At 43.9% G+C, this 19,352-nt stretch overlaps 1 protein-coding gene across 2 annotated transcripts; it reads left to right on the top strand.

Annotated features, from left to right (window-relative positions):
• The first annotated feature begins 191 nt into the window (after window positions 1-191).
• Window positions 192-8,410, top strand: hic2 (hypermethylated in cancer 2). Of its 2 annotated transcripts, none has more exons than XM_048234936.1 (2): window positions 192-269; window positions 6,466-8,410. In XM_048234936.1, exon 2 carries the CDS (start codon window positions 6,498-6,500, stop codon window positions 8,181-8,183), a length of 1,686 nt encoding a protein of 561 aa, XP_048090893.1. In that variant the 5' UTR covers window positions 192-269; window positions 6,466-6,497; the 3' UTR covers window positions 8,184-8,410. The 2 variants fall into 2 exon arrangements, with proteins under 2 accessions (XP_048090893.1, XP_048090892.1); XM_048234935.1 differs by lacking the exon at window positions 192-269 and adding an exon at window positions 623-719.
• Window positions 8,411-19,352: the final 10,942 nt, after the last annotated feature.

Below are 19,352 nucleotides of genomic sequence, written 5' to 3'. Positions count from 1 at the left end.
TTGGGTGGCTAGATAACACCTGCATTTGGCAACACTTGGGGCAAAACGACATTTGCAAATTTTGCTAAACGTAGGCCTCCGACGCCTAATCAAATCAGTGACTGAGCTGGCAGAGGTATTTCTCCTATCGCCCCCTCTCTTCTGGCTTTTATTCAAATTTGGGTCAGGGGTGAGGGTTTCAACGTCACAAGCTTGCAAGATGGCGCTGGGAAGGCTGTGAGATGAGAAAACAGGATGGCTATTTGAAGACCTTCTTTCGATGTATTAAGGTATCTATTTCATTGGAATTCTTGCAACTTAGTGTTTTAAAAAGAAAATCAAAATGCTTGACAAGTTTGGTTGTGTGTTTGATTTCAATCTGCGCTGAAAGCGAGTCCAGATTCCTCAAACGTTTGCCTCTTATCGCGTGCCCACAGGGTCTTCTCTTGTTCAAAGCTTGGAGCTCGAGTGCAGCGCCAGCGCTACCAGCCTGCCAGTGCCTGTGCAATATTCGCCATACGTTCTGCCTGGCTTTAGTCGTCGTGCTGTCGAGAGAAATATGACCGTCGACGTGTCCGGTTTTGTTTTCTCCCCTTGAGTAAATAACTTCGTTGGAGTTTAATTCGTCATTGACCCTTAATATTATAATCCATCTATTTTATCTAGCAACATTCTCTAAACGCGAAGCAACCAGCTAATGGGCTCAGATAAACCTGGGTCCGCGTCATCACAGCAATACGGTGTGTCTTGTTTTTGAGAAGAGAAGAAAAACAATTACTTACAGATATTTCATGCTTTGTGCTGCTATTGATTATCCGTTTGCTGCAAGCTAGTTTATTATATATTCGTAGACTGTACTGTTTTTTAATGATGTTAGGCTATCTAACTTTGGTTACATCGTTAGCGAGCTAATTAAATTTGATTTCTTGGTGGGGTAAGACCGTGTTCTCAGGTTTATTTTATTTGTGTTGACACTTTATAGTACTGTCATATGCCATATTGAGCAGATTGGCCACGTAGGACACGCTTTTAGTGTTACCACAGCTGATTGCAAATTAATCCAGGACGCGTGCTGTCACATTTTGTATCACATCAGCTACAATCTTTACACATAGTTTAAACAAATCGATCTCGAGATGAAAAGATCACTGCGAGATGTACCTAGTTGGCATTGCGGAGACATTTCCTATTTCTGTATGTTTTGTCATATTTTTTTGTAGTTACCGCAATCTAGCTACATTAACCAATGCTGTTTGGTTGGATGCGTAATTTAGTTAATTATGCAGCGGCTAAAGTATTTAAACTGTTTTGTACGCTCATGAGACGCTATACCTGTTAATTTAACAAAAAGATTGGGTGGTTTTCCCAAACGAATCCAATTTTAATCTCATCCATTTTAATGAAGGGGGAGGGGTGCTGGTGTATTACAGTGTTTTTGTTTGCATTGAGATCGAATGCCACATTTTCTCTTGCATTTTATCGGTACGTGTATAGAAGAAATCAGTGAACGCCTTCTTGTTCTGATTTAAATTACAGTGCTGTTTGAGTTAGTGGGTATTTACTGGTGGTGTCGTAATCTATATTAATGAAACGGTCTCCAGATAGTTTCAACCAGAGAAGATAGCATTGATTCATTTAAATTAAACAATGAATCAGCCTATTTGCAGCTTAAATGTTTGTATTATCATCGTTCACTTCAGCCTACGTGCATGATTACTTTGCTTTGAGTTTAGGCAGTTCTTGGAAAAAGGTACTATGTCCAGTCAACCATATCATTCTGTTTTGCAAGATCTGAGCTATTAAACCAGTTTGGTATCTACCATATTTTGCAGATGTTTTTGGTGTTGGACTGTGTGTGGGGGTAGGTGGGAGGTGAGGGGGGCTAGGCTGGTGCAGAGATGGTCCCTTCAGCTTCATGCACAAGGAGGTAGTTTCAGAGAGGGAAAACTGTTTGCATAACTCTGATTATTTCTTTTTATACCAGCTTGATGAGGGTAGAACCTTAAGATGAGGCAGCACTAGTCTGCTCCAAGGGAGAATCTAGCCTATAACCTGTCTCGCCACGCATACTTTGCATGTTTGTTGTGAAATACTGCAGTTAATGAAAGCTGTCACAATGAGTGCAGCCATTCCATGTGATGCTTACTGAGTGGAGAAGGAAGTTCCTTTTTTTCTCCTGGATCTATTATGTCAAGTAGCTAGTTACAGGTTTAAAAGGGAGTATTCAGGTAGTAACGCCTTTCTTGTTTTAAAAAATATAGTTGTACAATAATGTTTTAATGGGGAGTGATCCTTATGGATTACTGATTCATTCATTGCACCAGGTTGCATGTATGTCATTTTTTCAGAGACGTGTCCCTTCCTCCAAATGCTCTTGGCAGTAGTGTAATACTTGCAATGCTACCACTGAGTTTTTGTAACAGAATGGATTTGTGTGTAACCGCAAGTTTTTTAAAGCAAAAAAAAAAAAAAAATGTTTATTAAATGTATTTGCCTTTTGCGAAACAGACAATGAGCAGAAGAAACCAGTGTCTGTTTTAATTTGCAGTGAGAGCCTCAAACCCAAAGACCTGAAACCAGAGTTGTTTACTTTTTGGTATGGTATTTCTGAGGGCTCCCTATCTTAACCGTATAGTGAGTGCTTCTGAACTTTAGACCCGTATACTGCTTGAGGGTAGGACTTCGTCTGATTCCCTTTGGGCTAATGGGTGGGCGAGGATATATTGATAAGTGATTCTGTCTTATCTGGACCTCGGGCTGTTACAGCAACACATTTTCGATTACATTAAAGTAAGACAATCGGGCTTTGGGTCAGAAACAACGTGTGCAAGATTAAACATTTATTTTGTGTGTGGACGTAAGATGTGTGAAACTGCTATTGATGATTGATGACAAGCGTTTTGTTGTCAGTCACTTTTCCACTTGGACCGGTCAGCTTTCTTTTCTTTTCCATATTGAAGTACTTGCACTTTCTCATATTGAAGTACTTGCACTGTCTTTCTCCACAGTTGCACGACTCTCCTAGTTGTGGGTAGTTTGCATTTAAACAGTAATAGCAGGCCCCAGAGGGTATGCGACACCGGATAAGCTTGTTTACGGGGTTAATCATGCTCCTTACCAGGCCGCTTCTGCTTACCCTGTGCTTTGCTGCCTCCAGACGACACCTCTTAATGATTAGGACTGTTTCATTTCTGAGATGGCCCCGTCTGCCTTTTTTCGAAAGGTAGCTTTTTTTGTTTGGGGTGGAGGTTAAGAAATGTCTAAGCCAATAAAAGACCCAGCAGTGTCTTATCAACCCGTTGCATGCAAGTCTCAGATAATTTCACATCTCAAACGTCTCCCGGGTCTGCGTTTGGTAGGGAGTGAGGCTTTCTTGAGATATCAACATTTAGCAAACAGATGTGGGCCACTATCTCACCAATCCTTATACGATACTATTGTGGACCAAAGCTAAAAATACTTTACCCAGCGATATTATCACGCCCACCATCCTAGCGGCGTTGAATGCATCAGTGAATAGAAATTCATAGGTGAAGGGGGGCAAGTGAATTTTTGTGTGTGTGAGACGACACTGAGGAGTATTCTGAAGCTATTATACTGGTGGGTACAGGTATGGCGCGAGTGTATGTGTGTGTGTAGCATGACTGCCATCAGATATTGATAGGAAGCTAATACCACTGAATGGTCGTGGGTAATATAATACGTGGGTTACAGGCCCATTGGTTGTGAAGGTATATCACTAGTGCTACTATGTCTTGGCCAGTATGGTACTAGATGCAATAATTGTGTTTGTTTTTGGGTATCAAGTTCTGGGTTGCTCACTGCACGTGTGAACAAATTGCAGTGTGTCTTGTGGTACATAAAAGGTGGCTTGCACATGTGAATGACTGCATTTTCTCGCTCTCTGATTAGAGAATAGTCAGTTTGCTCTCAAGGCTGTCCGAATCCTGCTATTTCACAATGGCTCAGGATGTGTCTGTGCTGTCAAAGGAAAAGATTGTGCTGCTCTTGTTTATGAATCCTGCAATGCAGTGAATTACTGTGAATGAAATGATGAGGCATCAGTGGACATTCAGTAAGTTATTTCTAGTCAGCATTATAGATCTATTTTTTTTTTTCTGTAGATATTTCTGAATGAGTATAACCTAACTGAAATGTCAAAACCAAGATTTGTTTTTCTTGTTAAACAGTTACTAGGCCAGAATAGGGGTGCTGGTTTCAAATTGGATCTCGTTTCTAATCTTGACTCATCCATACTAAATGAAAGGTATAGACATACCAGAAGACTGTGTGTGTGTGTGTGTGGGGTTAGGTTTGAATTTATTTATCAAGATCGGCATTTTAGTTGGATTTGGTTGTCTAGAGGAAAATAAATCCAATAATGTTTAATTCTGTAATCCTTTCAAGAATTATGTATTAATGTTTGCATCCACAGTCCATATTGAGTTATTTATAGTTCCACTCCTCTGCTCATCCCTTACTGTTGAAGCTGATAGGAGGCTAATTTAGCGGGCGAGATATTAGAATGAAGCTGCTGGCTCTGTGATAGCAAATGGGTGTCTACTGTTGCTTTTTTTTCTCTCTTTGTCCTTTTTTTTTTTTTTTGCTGCTAGGATTTCTTGAGAGCTTTTGAGTTCGGCCACTTGGTTTACGCAGGGCAGCACTGAAGCGTTTCTGGATTTTTTTTGTCAGTTTTGTGTCGACTGTTGTGAGCTTGATACCGAATGGGGTGAAGATAACTCTAAATAATCCATCAGTAGTAGAGAAATCAACAGAGGAATTGGTTGAATAGCATATTCTAGATTATATCCACGAGAGCTTCTTTGCTTGTGGGTGTTTGCTGAAATTGGACCATGGAAATGGGAAAAGAGAACCATATGTGACCTTTTCTTCTGGAGCATTCTGAAGGATCGTTGCCCCAACCAACCAACTACCAATACCATCACCACCACCCCACACACCCCCCAAACCCAAAATGGCTAAATCTCTATCTGTTGCATTTCAAAGATTCTGTTGCAAGCCAGGGCCTGCTTGGGCACTGGGAGGGAAGGAGAACAGGAGAGGGGGTTGCTGGTTTAGCCTACCTGTTCTCACCACACCCTTGGTGAACCACCAGCTCAGGTTGCACTCGGTCCCCCATAGCAAGCGAGGCCTGGGTTGTCTGCCGGCCTCCCTCCCCCCAACGCCCCTGCCCCGCAACAAAGGGAATGACCCTGGAGGCTGGCAGCTCCAGCCGCTGGCAGGAGCGTTAAGACGGCTCCGTTGCCTCCCTGTAAAAAGAGAGATGCAGATCATTGATGTTCGGCCCTCCCTGCTTTACCCCCTCTCCATTGTCCCTAAGCTGTGTATTGGTATACAGCGGGCAACATGATGCCAATATTGTGGTGTGGACCAAAAAAGTGTTTCCTTTTTTTTTTTTTTTTTTTTTTTTTTAAACCTTAATGGGTGTCAAGGTATTGATTTTTCTTTTTTGTCAATGTCTCAAAAAAAAAAAATATGTGTTTGCAATGATGCTATATCTGATTTCTGGTGGTGTGCCATAACATGTGTGATAATTTACATTGCTTGGTATTGAACCTTCATAATATTCAATCACTGTGGTACATTCTTTGCCACATGGCATCAGCTTTTTGTTTCGTATTCATAGTACCTGAACAATTGACGTAACCCAACATTGTGAAGTATTTGTAGCATTTACATTTAGACAAGATATAGAATTGTGCTGATTAAATTGTAACCTAGGCAACTGCATGAGTTTGAATAGCCCATTTAATGGGTCACTCCTCAATGTTTGTTTCAATGTTTCAGCTGAAACCTTTGGGTGTATTAACACGTTTCCCATAGGCCTGCTCTCTTAGGAGTATTTTTAACGCTTGAATGTGTAATAGTTTCCTCAACTTATAAAGAAGGGTCTAGCCTGCGGTGCGTTTTCGGCGAACGTTTGCGAACAATCGCAAACAGTCTGCAGAGGTAGTTCTCTGCAAACATACAGTGAAACTGGATGTGAGCTTGATGAAGGCAACAATGTAATTACCGTTACAATGGAATGTTGACACCAACGTTCTCCACTGTTGGCCAAATTTGAACGCACCTCTGATGTCCCGAGGTTGATCACTGTCTGTCTAAAGTTGTTTTCCTGCTGCCGTGGAAGGCCTTTTCAAGCTACATTTTTTGCAGCGATTAGTCATGGGTCATGTGACTTCTGACCCTCTTTTAATGTCCCCACTCTATTTTTTAAGGTCACAGTAGCTTCCTATTTGGTGAAAATTTCTCCATAAGGGTTTAACATAACCTGAGCTGCAAGTGTTTAGGTTTTTGTGATTAGGTTGAGTAAATTGATTTTCTTCATCCTTGATGTTGATTGAGTGATTTTAAGCCAATTTTAGCCAATGCCATTTCATAGTTTGTATAAAAGTCACTTTAAGGCAGTGATAATATTAATCATAGTTTATACAAATAAACTGTACGATTCTTGTTCCCCTTCAGGTTGTGTAGGTGCAGATAAGAAGAAGCTGGAAATGGAATTGCCAAATCATGCCAAACAATTGCTGCTGCAGCTAAACCAACAAAGAGCCAAAGGTTATCTGTGTGATGTGATCATAGTTGTAGAAAATGCCCTCTTCCGGGCCCACAAGAACATCTTGGCAGCCAGCAGCATCTACTTCAAGTCCCTGATCCTCCATGATAACTTGATAAATCTGGACACAGACATGGTCAACCCGTCTGTGTTTCGGCAGGTATTAGACTTCATTTACACCGGCAAGCTTTTGACCTCAGACCAGGTCAATGACCACAATTTCAGTGCCCTCCTAACGGCAGCAAGCTACCTCCAACTCCACGACCTGGCTGCCCTGTGTAGGAAGAAGCTGAAGCGCACTGGACGGTCCCTTCTCAACAAGCCGACCACACCCACCAACGGACGAACCTCCCGCAACCAAAGGCTGTCCTCCACCCCCGTCACTCAGATGCAAATGTCAGGGTTAAAAGACAGTGAAAAGCCCAAGCGGCAGCACGACGAAGAGTTGTCCGAGGATGAGATGTTCATCGGGGCCACGGCCAACTCCCTCAGCCCTTCCACCAGTAAGAACGGAAGCAACGGCACCATGACCAACAACAATATCAGCAGCAACAACAACATCGTGGGCATCCAGGAGCTGGGCCTGGACCTCTCCAAGAAAAGCCCGTCTGGGAGCACGGCCACGGAAGAAGTTAGCCCCAGCAGCATCCCCCAAGAATCACCTCAATCTGCCTCAGAATCCACAGCCAACAGTGCCTCGTTTGAAGAGAACACCACCAACCCTCAGAGCCTGGTCGGTGGAGAGCCCATGGACCTTGGAGACGGCGGAGGAGAAGGCGAGGAAGGCCAGCCGCCCGCCGACGTGGACCAACACAGCAAGGTCCCCTCACGCTCCGCAGCCCGGAGCCGACAGCGGGTCAGAGGCGAAGCCAACAAGGCCGACGACTCGGAGCGAGCCGCCCTCCCCAACGGCGTGGCCAAGCGGCTGAACAACAACATCGGCCCGGACGGCTCCTACCAGTGCAAGGAGGACGAAGAGGGCATGGAGAACGGCCAGAGCGAGGAGAGCGGCAACAGCGAGGGCGAGAGCGGCGGCCGCAACAGCACCAACTACGTCTACCGGCAGGAGGGCTTTGAGCCGGCCCTCGGCGACAACCTGTACGTGTGCATCCCCTGCGGCAAGGGCTTCCCCAGCTCGGAGGAGCTCAACGCCCACGTGGAGACGCACACCGAGGAGGAGCTGTACATCAAAGAGGAGGAGGAGGAGGACTCCTACCAGAAGGAGGAGGAGGCCGAGGCCGAGGACCTGTCGTCCCAGGCGGCGCTGGCCGTCAGCGGGGAGGCCCGCCGCTTCAGCTGCTCGGTGTGCAGCCGGAGCTACAAGGATCCGGCCACGCTCCGGCAGCACGAGAAGACCCACTGGCTCACCCGCCCCTTCCCCTGCAACATCTGCGGCAAGATGTTCACGCAGCGCGGCACCATGACGCGTCACATGCGCAGCCACCTGGGCCTCAAGCCGTTCGCCTGCGAGGAGTGCGGCATGCGCTTCACCCGCCAGTACCGGCTGACGGAGCACATGCGCGTGCACTCGGGCGAGAAGCCATACGAATGTCAGCTGTGCGGTGGCAAGTTCACGCAGCAGCGCAACCTCATCAGTCACCTCCGAATGCACACCTCCCCGTCATAAGCCAAAGACTGCCAGCCCAGGAAAACCCTCTTACCTACAACAATAAGCGCGTCTCGCGTCAAAAAAAGAGAAAAGCGCACACTCTTACTTCAAAAGTAGGTATCAAGTTAGTTTTGTCTGGAGCGAGAGAGAGGATGGGTGAGTTTTCTCCTGCCTTCCAATTTGGGAGAAGTGGTCAATATTAAAGTTCCAACCATGGAAAAACCATCATGATCTCCTCAAAGAAAAGAAATTTTTTTTTTTTTGCGCATCTGACTTTACTACATGCTGTGAATGTATGGTTGGGGTACTTATGCTGTTTTTGTGACGACTTCATAGGACAACCAGACCACTACAAATCTGATGCAGTCTGTTTGGCAGTAAGCTTTCATTTCTGTGATGTCTCGTGTCCAGTTGGTCTGGGGGTTTTGTTGGTACCCCATACATACACACTTTTTATTTCCTGATCAGAATCCTGCTGTGGAGTATTGGCTTGGGAAAGGAGAATCCTAAAGTCAGTTAAGGAAGTCCTTGAAACACATAGGTGTATTGTGACCATAAGATTATGATAAACTTATATTTTAAATTCAGAGGAAGATTTAAGAAAAGAAAAAAAAAAAACTTTCCCATACTATGGCAAATAAGTGTTTCCAGGGGTCTCAAAGATAGTGTTGTCAGACATACCAAAAGTAGGAACTGTCTGAATTCATTACTGTGGTGTTTCATGAAAGCTTTGTGCATCCAACCAAACATTTCCTTTGATTTCTGCTCAATACCACGTGTCCACATTGATGCGTCTGTGTGGCTGGACTAGTTCTGCTAATGGGTTTCAAACCAGTTGTCCTCAAAGTGAATTGGCTGCATGACAAGCCATCCCATATGCAGGGCATTTCTCACCTTTTCTCTCTCTTTCTTTTCCAAATATTTTGCTGTCTTTGGATAAACCTTTTTATGTTGGTACAATATACATTTTTATTTTCATACGTTTGATTTGAAGTGCCCTCTATTTTGAGAGACTGGTCATCATTTGCGTACTTTAGCACTTTTGGTTTGAAACCCAAGTTCCTCCAGGCTCTCCCATTTAGCCGTGGGAGAGTAATTATAAACCAATACACACATCAATCCACAGCTCATTTACACCTGGACAGTCTTGTGGGAACGTGGTACGAGAAATCATTGGAATCTTTTTAAGCTGTGTCGTTTACTCATAGTATATAGGGGTTTACTCTCAAAGAAAAAGCCAAACAAAATGGTACTTGTTTTAGATAACTTATTGTTATGCTTCTGTGAATGTTTAAACTGGAAGTTCTTTTGATATTTCCTTTGGGGATCAGTAACTGGGTTGGCTTGGGTGATGGGCTGGGTGGGGGGACTCTAGTGAATGTCGAGCTTCAGATTCTGTTGGTACTGTTGTGTTTTTACAGTTTTGTTTTTCCCTCACTGAAAAAAGGCAGGTCTATTTGAATAGTCCTGTCACATTGCTACCTCTTAATTCTTCTTAAGAACAATACATTCATTAATGGAAATATGGGGATTCCTGACATGTATAAAGGTTTGCTGAGGCTTTTGAAATATTTGTAACCTGCCCATCTCTCAACAAAGGTTTTAATGCTACATTTACAAAGTTTTAAACCTATTATAGTAGAAAATAGCTTCTTGGACGCATGTATTTAAGGTATTGTAATTTTTCTTGCCTAGCGCAATTGATGATAAAAATGTAAAGTTTATGTAAGTGAAATCCAAAGAGAAGATATTGTCATGGAGAAGTGGCTACAAACTAAACTTTCCTGTAGAAGTTCACAACCAAAGTGTTTCAATATTGGAAATCGACACTGCAGCTGATAAAATATGATCTCTCCCAAGCGCATATATATATATATAAAAAAAAATCTTTTTCCTTAGTTCTTGACAGAGTGCAACATAGTGGAAAAAATTATGTTAGTCTTTGGCATTGTACTAAAAACCAATGATCACTTGTGTTAAACTTCTGCTGATTGGTGGGCCGGTGGCTTTGCCTTTTGAAGTTTACAGTAGTCTCAACAGTGTCTTTCTGTCTCCATGTCCTTACTTCGACTTCAGGAGGACTTTTTTGTTGAAGAACTTCAGAAGGACTAATTTATTTTAGTTCAGACCAAAAATGAGGAAAAAAAAAGAAAAAAAGTTGAAACTGATTAGGACGTTTGTTAGGTTTGTGTGTTACATGTTGACCATACTTTTGGAAGATCATTGAGGAAGGAATGGATGCACTGGATTGATTTTTTTTTATTTTTTTTTTCCTCTGTCATGTTTTCTCTTAGTATCAATAGAAATTGTCTCAGGCTGAACTTTTGCCCACTTGAGAGGCATCTTACCAAGTATCACTGTTGACCAATGTTGTGTGAAAAAGGATTACATGGTTTCAGAATGTTTTAATTATCCAATAGATACTTTGTTGCAGTTCTCTGAGGTTACTGACACTAGGGTGAATGTTACGTAATCCAGATTGTCAAGGCAACACTGGTGCATGTAAACTTCTGCTGAATTCCTCGATGCCATTTCTTGCAAAAGTTTTAGACAGATTCACAAAACTCCAAAGGCCAATTCCAGTGTATTGCATTCCTTTTGTATGTTAGCCTTCTCAATGCAACTCCCGTCAGCATTCCGTTTTGGGTTGTTTTTTGTTATGGTTCTTTCTCTTAAAGTCCAATGCGAGGGGTTTTTACTGTCGATGACCGTAGGATGCAGCTATAGTCATTATGAACTGTTTACAAGCAACTTTATCCTGGAATCGTAGCCCCCTCACCCCCGCCACAGTCTGTTTATGAAGTGTTCTTTTATCTTAGATGTTACACAGCCATGGTTGGGTAACGCCGTCTGTGTTTGGGACCATCAAGGCTTTTTTTTTTTTTTTTTTTGTTTGTTTGTTTACTAGCGTCAGGAGGAAACGGGGTAGATCATCTCGCATGATGAGCCGGTGGGCTTGTTGACTGTGTCCATTAAAAGTTTATTACCAACTGTGCTGGGCCGAGGTCTGCCACAGCACACCAGTGCTGAGCCTACAGCCTGACGTTATCTTCGCTGGTGTTATCGTCATCCATACATTTTTGCAATAGTGCTCTCAGAGAAAGAATGGCAAAAAAATGATGGTTTAACTTCACCCACGTTTTTCTGTCGAGCTGGTTGCCATTAACCCACTTAACTCCTCAGCTCAGACCTTTTTTTTTTTCCCTCCCTAGTCATCCATTATTACGGAGGAGGATTCCAGGAGAAAGTTGCTGTTGATCTCTTGCATACTTGTCAGCACTTAATCAGTTTTACCATCAATGTCTATGAAGAGAAGTGTTGGGTGGCAAGATTTTCTTTTCTTGTAGGCATTCAGATTATAGCTGAGAACTATAGAAAGAGAGAGCAGGGGGGAGGGTGGGGAAGACGACAAAGTTTCAAACTGTGACAATAATATTTCTACTTCAAGACTTCAGGGATGGTTCTGCAGCTTTTAAATGTGGAACTTTCAACTACATTTGTAAGACTGTGTCTACTGTGTCAATTTCTGTATTTTAATGATGAAAAGCAAAACACTAGTTTCCTATGAAAATAGATTTTAAAGAGAGTGTCCCATTTCAAACAGCGCCTTGAAAGAAAGGTAGGGAATGTTCATTTAAAAAAAAAAAAAATACTTTAACCTCCAGAATGTTTTAGAACAAAAAATAGTAGTAAGCATAAATTGTATAAACAACAAAGATTAAAAAAAGCTCATACCCAAATTTACAGACTATTTTCTAAACCAAAGCACATTTTGAATGATTGACAGCTTGTCTGGTATAGAGATACTTGTGTATAATCTCATTGTTTACATAAACTCTTACAGTTTCAGACCTCAGGTGAGGAGAGGCCAATCGGAGAACGCTTCTGCGTAGGTCACCGTCTGAAAGGAAAAAAAGAAATTCTCAAAATGCATTAGTTCTCTTGTACAACAACAAAACCCATAGCTGTATGTCTTTAAGGGGTGTGGTTGGGCATCCTCATATGACTGCTAGAGGGATTTGACTTATGACCAACCACTCTGTGATTGCCTCTATGGACGTGATGAGGAAAAAAGCGATTGTAGCCTAGAGGCAAACAATAAGCATTTTTGAAGAACATATCTCTTAAGTGCGTAAAAATTGACTTTTATCAGAATACTCTGCTGCTTCATTTTTTTTTTTTTTTTTTATTTTTTTTTTTTTTTTTTTCCAGAGCTATGTAAATAGGCGTGGAAACCGTGAACACGAAACAAATTTACCTCAAAGTAAACCTTTTAGGATTTTACTTGCTGCATATGTTGTGGAGTGGAAAGAGTCCTCTGTCTTTCCTCTCAGTGTTTAGTCTTTTCTATTAGTATGTTGCCGTCGCTTTTTGTTCAATGAGCTGCCTGTTTGTGAAAAGAAGCTCCTACGCTCAGACTGGCCTCTCCTCAAAACCACATTGGTGCAAACACTTATTGACAGTGTTCACTTTTTTATCAAATGTCTATTATCAGTGATGAATGTATTTATTTGTTTTTTTGTTTGTTTTTTTTTTTTTTTATCCTGTTTTCACTTTGCTAAAATTCACTTTGGGTGAGATAAGGTGTTTCAGGGTCTTGATTTTACGTTTGAAAGCAAGCAGAGAGAAATTTTGAAAGATTACAAAAGCATGATGACATAGAACAGAGCCATAACTTCCCCCTTAGTTTAACCTACAAGAACCGAAGGTAGAGAAGGAATGTACAGGTCTCGTGATGTGCTCATCGGAAAGAAAGGGTGAAATTAATATCACTTAATAATCCTTATCTCACTCAAAGCATGCATGTGCTCCGAAGCGTGTTTTCCTGTAATGGACACTTGAAAGCTGTTTGTCGATTTTAAATGTGACCCCGTGTCTGTACAGTTCCATGACTTGACTCAGAATGGGGACCTTTAGAATGGTGGAACAGACTCGAGTATGTGAAACCAATAATTTGAAGCCAAGTTGGTGTTGTCATGTGTCCACGCATCAAGGCTTTATTGCTTGACTTCTCTCTTTCAGGCGGAAAAATGGCTTTTCTTTTTCATTAGCAACATGTGAAGGCCAAAGCTTTTTGTAAAAATGAACATTTTACCTCATGCAGAGTGCCCAGCTCTAGCCGCTTTTAGTTTACCCATGCCGGTCACCCACATCTTAATGTTTTATAGAGGTATATTTTGAGCTTGATGAACTGCACTTTCAATGCCTTTACGTGTTTCTTATTTCATCACTTTATCACCTCACTTTGTCCTTCCAAAGCTTTAAACCAAGTGCGCAAAAAAATGGAAGGTGCTTGGCCACGAAGTGAAATTCTCTTTTGCTGTTGCTGCTGCTAGAACAGTGTTCATCATTGCTCATTTGTTTTCACTCTCAAACAGTCACTAGAGCCACTCATTTTCATCTCTCATAGGACATCCTCTTCAGTACGCCATGTAGGACAAACTGCTGTAGAGCTACCAAACCAAAGTCTCTTGTATGTGGGCCAGGTCGGGTTTGTTCCATTCGTCATGTGTTTCAGGCCGTGGCATCACCCAACAGGGGCAACCACGCCACCATGTTCAACCCTCAGTCCACCGTTGGGCCATCACACACTCTCCACCATTGCTGACTGCTGCAGATTCTTTTTATTTTTATTTCTTTCATTGCTAATGGAGCACCTCTGTAGCAGCTGGTGCTGGAAATGTTTGCTTATAGATGCATCCCCTTTGGCTTCTAAAACATGTGAGGCTTCTCCCTTTCATAATATACCTTTGTGGGTTTATATATATATATATATATATATTTTTTTTTGGTCTTTCATAAGAGCCTTGAGCATAGTACTCTGACAACACCACGGTTTCACGTTTCAATTCCTCGGAGAGCTTGTATTCAGGTCAGAGCTACATGGGAAGCATGCAGCTCAAATGTTTGTGTTATGTGAACACAATACAATGTACAGAGGTGAAGTCATCTTGGCATCCACAGTCTTACAGTCTTAATGTACAGCTATGAGAAGTCATTTTAGATTCTTTTCATTAAAAATCTTGATCAAGAAAGCAAAATGTCATGGTTTTTTTTTGTCATTGACTTTGTACATGATTTGGTTCATATGCATTCCATGTACATGTTTTAAAACTGTGGGTTTCATTTTTTGTGTGGCAGGATGGGTGTAGAAAGTGTGAGAGTGAAAGTGTGGTGGAGGGTTGGATGGATTGGCAGATGTAGCCTATGCTGTGAGGTGGGGGGTGTTGACTGAAACAGTTGGTTGGAGAGGGCACTGATGTCTACTCGAGTGTGTGTGTGTGTGTGTGTGTGTGGGGGGGGGGGGGTGGTTGAATGGTGGCAGCAGTGTTTTTTAGCGGTAAGATGTAGAGTGGTAATGGTGGAAGTGGGGGTGGGGTGGGCAACAGAAGGAGAGGGTCAGCAGTGATTGATGGTCCGGGTGGGGGCATCTCTTAACCCCACCCCTTGTTTCGGGCCGTGCCACTCAGCCTACGCCTGCCATCTGTGAACCCCCTCCGCTGCTCGGCCAATCCCAACAGGCCTGGTCGTGCTCCCCGGCCGCTCCTCGCACTCTCACTCACTATTCCGTGTCCCTCAGGCACACACACAAACACACCCGCACTCGTTGGCCCTGCCTATTGTCTCTGGCCAGCCTGCCCGTGTGTGTGTGTGTGTGTGTGTGTCAGGGGGCTGAGGCCCTCTCCACCCTGCCCCCGAGGGAATAGAGGGGTTGGCATTTTTACGGCCCCTTGTGTGGCTGATTTCTACGGGTCCTATCTGGCCCCGCCTCAAGTGGTGTCACATGCCAAATGACCCTGAATGGGGTCACATCCAGGCAACAATGAGCTGTATGTTGATGCTGCTGGCCAACCCCCACCCCCCCCACCCACCCACCTAGGCCTCCTTGCCCCCCAAGTCTGCTAAGGATAGATTAACTATAGTCACATCTGCGAGGAGCGAGAATCACATGCAGATTTTGCTGGAGGTCCCCCCTCCCCATCTGCATGAATGAATGGTCATTCACTAGGCTAATGTGCCTGATTTCAGCATCTGCAGCTACATGCAAATTGATCCTCCAGATATTAGACATGTGTCCTGTCCCCCCTTTGCTTTTTTTTTTTTTGCAGGCCAAGTAGTTGTAGAAAAAGGTCTCGGCTGTTATCAAATAGCAAACGATCAAATTAGTCATTTTCACTAATGGCAAAAAAAGTATGTGTTAAGTGTATGGATAATCTTGTGCAATTGTATAAGCATAGTAGTGATTTTTTGCTCATTCAACCCCTCAGAATTTCTCCTGGCCTTTTTATTTTTTGTGCGAAAACAAAAGTCTTTAGAGGTGGCATTGGACAGTAAGAGGGCAGGTGTCTGCTTAATGCTGTATCAGCGCAGCTGCTGCCATTACAGCTCTGGATTAATGCAGACACAGAAAGAGAGAGGGGGAGAAAAAGAGAATACAGGCGTATAAACCTGTCCCCCCCGTACACCAGAATTCTCCCTTTTCTCCCTCCCTTACCCCCAAACCCCCTCTCCTCCGCTGAGCTGAATGTAGGGGCACCGGGCGCCTTTGCCACACTGATGGAGTGAAGGGGAGGAGGGAGGGGGGCGGAATGAAAGGGCACTACAGGTGGTGGGCACTGGCCGGTCGGCGGGCGCTTTAGCGTGGCGTCCTGATCCTTTCAGCCAAGGGGGGAACAGTAGAGCAGCAGCCACTCTGAGAGAAGGGTCCTGCTGGCCCCCAGAATGCACCGGTCCTTTATGCGCACTGTGCCATGGCTCCCCACAAAACAGGCTTTGGGACGCAGGCATAATGGAGAGAGGCATTCTCTGGGTGCTGCAGGGAGAGCCCCACAAAAGGCTGAAGGAGGCAGGAGCCGGGAGGGGGGGAGGGGGGGGGGGGGGGCAGATTTAAAGTGAAATTCTGACATCTGAGCCTTTTTTCTCCTTCAGTTTTTCATTTTCTATTCAAGAAAATGCAAATGTTGGGTACAAGCAGAGAACAGACTGCTGCAAGGGTATTGGAAGGAATTATTGCAGGTACATTTGTGTTTTAGTAGGGAAAAATGACATGCACACTGATGTGTGAATTTAAAATGAACGCAAGACTGAAACCATTTCTAACACCATAAAATGTAGATAATGTACCACACGCACACTGGTGTACACCAATTCTTAACCAAAAGCCTTACCATTCACAAACATAAAGCATCATCTCTCAGGTTCTTTGGTGTTTTTTCTTCATGGTAGGGCACCTTCTAATATGCTGTAAATGGAAGTGGCTCCTTTAGTGGTAATACCAACCGTGCTTTGGTAGAACTCTTAATCGGTAGCCATCAGCTCGGTATGATTAACATTAATGGCCCGCGCCTCCCTGTGCTCTCTCAGCACTCACATGTATGGAGATTTAGAGCTGAGACCCTCAACGGCCGGGCCCACACTCGCTCTCTCACACACACACACACAGACCTGCTGCATCCAAATTCAGTGGTGGCTTTGGACTCATTCATCACTGTCAGATTTCATTAGGTGTGTGTGTGAGGGAGAAAGTGTTTGTACGTATGTGTTTGAGAGAGGGTGGGGGTGAGGGGGGAAGAGAGAGAATAAAGTGAAGTGGTTTGCAATGAAAATTCACATCACCCTTTTCGTTGCATTTTCCTGTTGTGGTGCAAGTCATGGAAAAACCGCAGGAGGTGAGGAGAAGTGAGGCTCAGGTAGTAGTATGTTGGTGTCATGCATTTGTAACCTACAGTACGTGTAAAAGCAGGGTTGATCAGCTCTCTGCATTTACCAGTAAAACCAGTGTTACGGCATCTTCTCGACTCAACTCGTCTGAACTGGTCAATTCAGTCAAGAATGTTTCTTCTCTCTTTCATGCTATCTGGATTTCCATACCTTCATGTGCAGACATGCCAGTTTAGCAATCCAAGGGCTAAATATCAATACTGATACTGTTAGGTGCCCAGTGTGTGTAAACCAGTGGAAAACACATTGGTCCTGCTGAGGTGATTGTGTTAAAATCACCATACACACGTTTGAGCTTCTCTTCACATGACACACATGGGACTTAATTCCAGTAGATATTTTTTTCCCTTTCACCATTCTAGGAATCGTCTCTGCCTGTCGTCTGGCTTTTAAAAAGAGCCTTTGTGACAGCCAACCTAAGTGATGGATGCCCTGGCTTCCCCTAATTAAGGTGCTTTTGAGTCTAATCTGGTTTGTGGGGCTGAGAGCATCATGTGCGTTTCCCCCCATGAAGCATGTCGTGGGTAGGGGTAATCTCGTGTGGAAATCTACCCACCGCGTGGACAGAGGGGACAGGCTTGTGGTAGCCGGTGCCCTGCTCCATTCATGCCTGCCTCTGCCCTCTTTTTTCGCGTGTTTGTCCGGTTTGTTTGTGAGGCCAACAGCTTTAAGTGCGCCCGTTGTCGTGGCGACGACGAGAAATGTTTTAAAGCTCATAATCTTTAAGCTCATTATGATACAGGGTAACACTTTTGTTCTGCCGCTGCCTTAGGTTCGCACCTTCGAATATGATCTAATGGCAGAAGACGTGCGTGTGCCCGGGATTCAGGTAATGCTTAAGGCAGGCGCGCGCGGACCAGACGTCGTCTCATGACAAGAGTGCTGAGCAGGGCGAGTGTAATGGGGCACAATTTTAAAAATAACTTTCATATCCTCTTATGTGAGAGGATGACGGGCACGTATTAGTAGGCTTGTCTCCTGTGGCAGCTGACCACCCAGACCTATGGCGCAGCCCCCTCCCACCAACAGGAGAAAAAGCCCTTAGCCTATGCAGATCTACAGTGGGAGATGGGGGGAGGGAGCAGCCTATATATACCTTTCAATACTGTGCAATTGCCAAAGAATACATAAAAAAAGGACAATCAAATCAATACATAATAGTCTTCATATAGCCTAAGACCTATGGTTGGTCTCTTTTAACCTGCATGTTGCACAAAACTGGAATAGTTTTCTGAGAGGGGAGAGGATTATGGGCAACACCTTTTATTCATTCTCCACCTCTCCTACTCCAGTCCCCCTCCTCCCCTCCAATCCTCTCTCTAGTTTGCCCATCTCCCCATGGAGGGGCTGTGGGGAAAGGTTTCCATAGCAACCCAGCATTCTCACTAATGTATGGATGGTGGTGGAATTCCAGTAGTCAGTAAGAGAGTGGGCAGCAGAATGGAGGCATGGAAAGGTGGGGGCTACAGTGAGAGAGAGAGTAGGTAGACACAGAGAGGGGGGAAGTAGGCGCGGGATGGGGTGTGTGTGTGTGTCTTTTGCTCAGGCTCTGGAGCTTGTGATCTTCGCACCTCTTCTTTTGAACCTGCAGTAGGCTACGTGTGTGGGGTGGAGATGAGTCTCTTGGAGAAAACGGGAGGCCTATATATATATATATATATATATATATATGTGTGTGTGTGTGTGTGTGCATGTGTAGTGGCGTTTCTGTATGTTCCAGGTATAGGCTGTGCTGTAAAGCTCTGAGGCTCAGAGTAGGGATGAGGGATGGGGTGAGGGTGGAGGGGAGGGGGAGCAGGATGGACGGCCAGTCGTTGAGAGGTGCCTTAATGAGTCCAGGGCTGGTTAACGTGGCTGATCCAGGCTGGAGATAGTGCCCATGTGACCTCCCACTTATGGATCCGCTCAGCAATTCTGCGCCTCCTGCTATATCATCCTCATTAAATATTAATGGCCGCAGGACTCAAAGTATCCAAATACGCGCCTACCCAAGGCAAATCCTGGACTTGTAAGATGAACCACAAGAAACACGACTCCAACAGCACTGCAGATTTCATGCAAGGTTAAAATGACCCATCATGCTATCGTAATACCACAGATTTACAGAGAATACTCAATGTTATGCATTACCTACCAGTTCAGTTTAGTTTGACTTAACATATCTCTAAGTTGAGATCTAAGTCTCTAAGTTACTTGTTAGAACAGCAGCACCTGCATTGCCACTCATTTATTGATGAAAGACAGACTTTAGAAAGACAAGTTAATACCAACAATTGAGTTGTTTTATTGCTATTAGTTGTGATTTAGTTAGGCAAATTGGAGGTGGCCTAACATCGCATGGTAGCTTTATTACAGTTCCTACATAGTGGCTGACTGACATAATTGCAGATAGATATAGACCAGACCTAAAGCACTGTAAGATTCTTTGAGGAGGAGTTAAAAATAAAAGCACAGACAAGACAGCTG

This window comes from Alosa alosa, chromosome 23 (genome assembly GCF_017589495.1).
Source record: "Alosa alosa isolate M-15738 ecotype Scorff River chromosome 23, AALO_Geno_1.1, whole genome shotgun sequence".
In the NCBI taxonomy this organism is placed as follows: Eukaryota; Metazoa; Chordata; class Actinopteri; order Clupeiformes; family Clupeidae; genus Alosa; species Alosa alosa.
The sequence above is the reverse complement of the archived record's forward strand: the minus strand, read 5'-3'. Positions and strand labels throughout refer to the sequence as shown.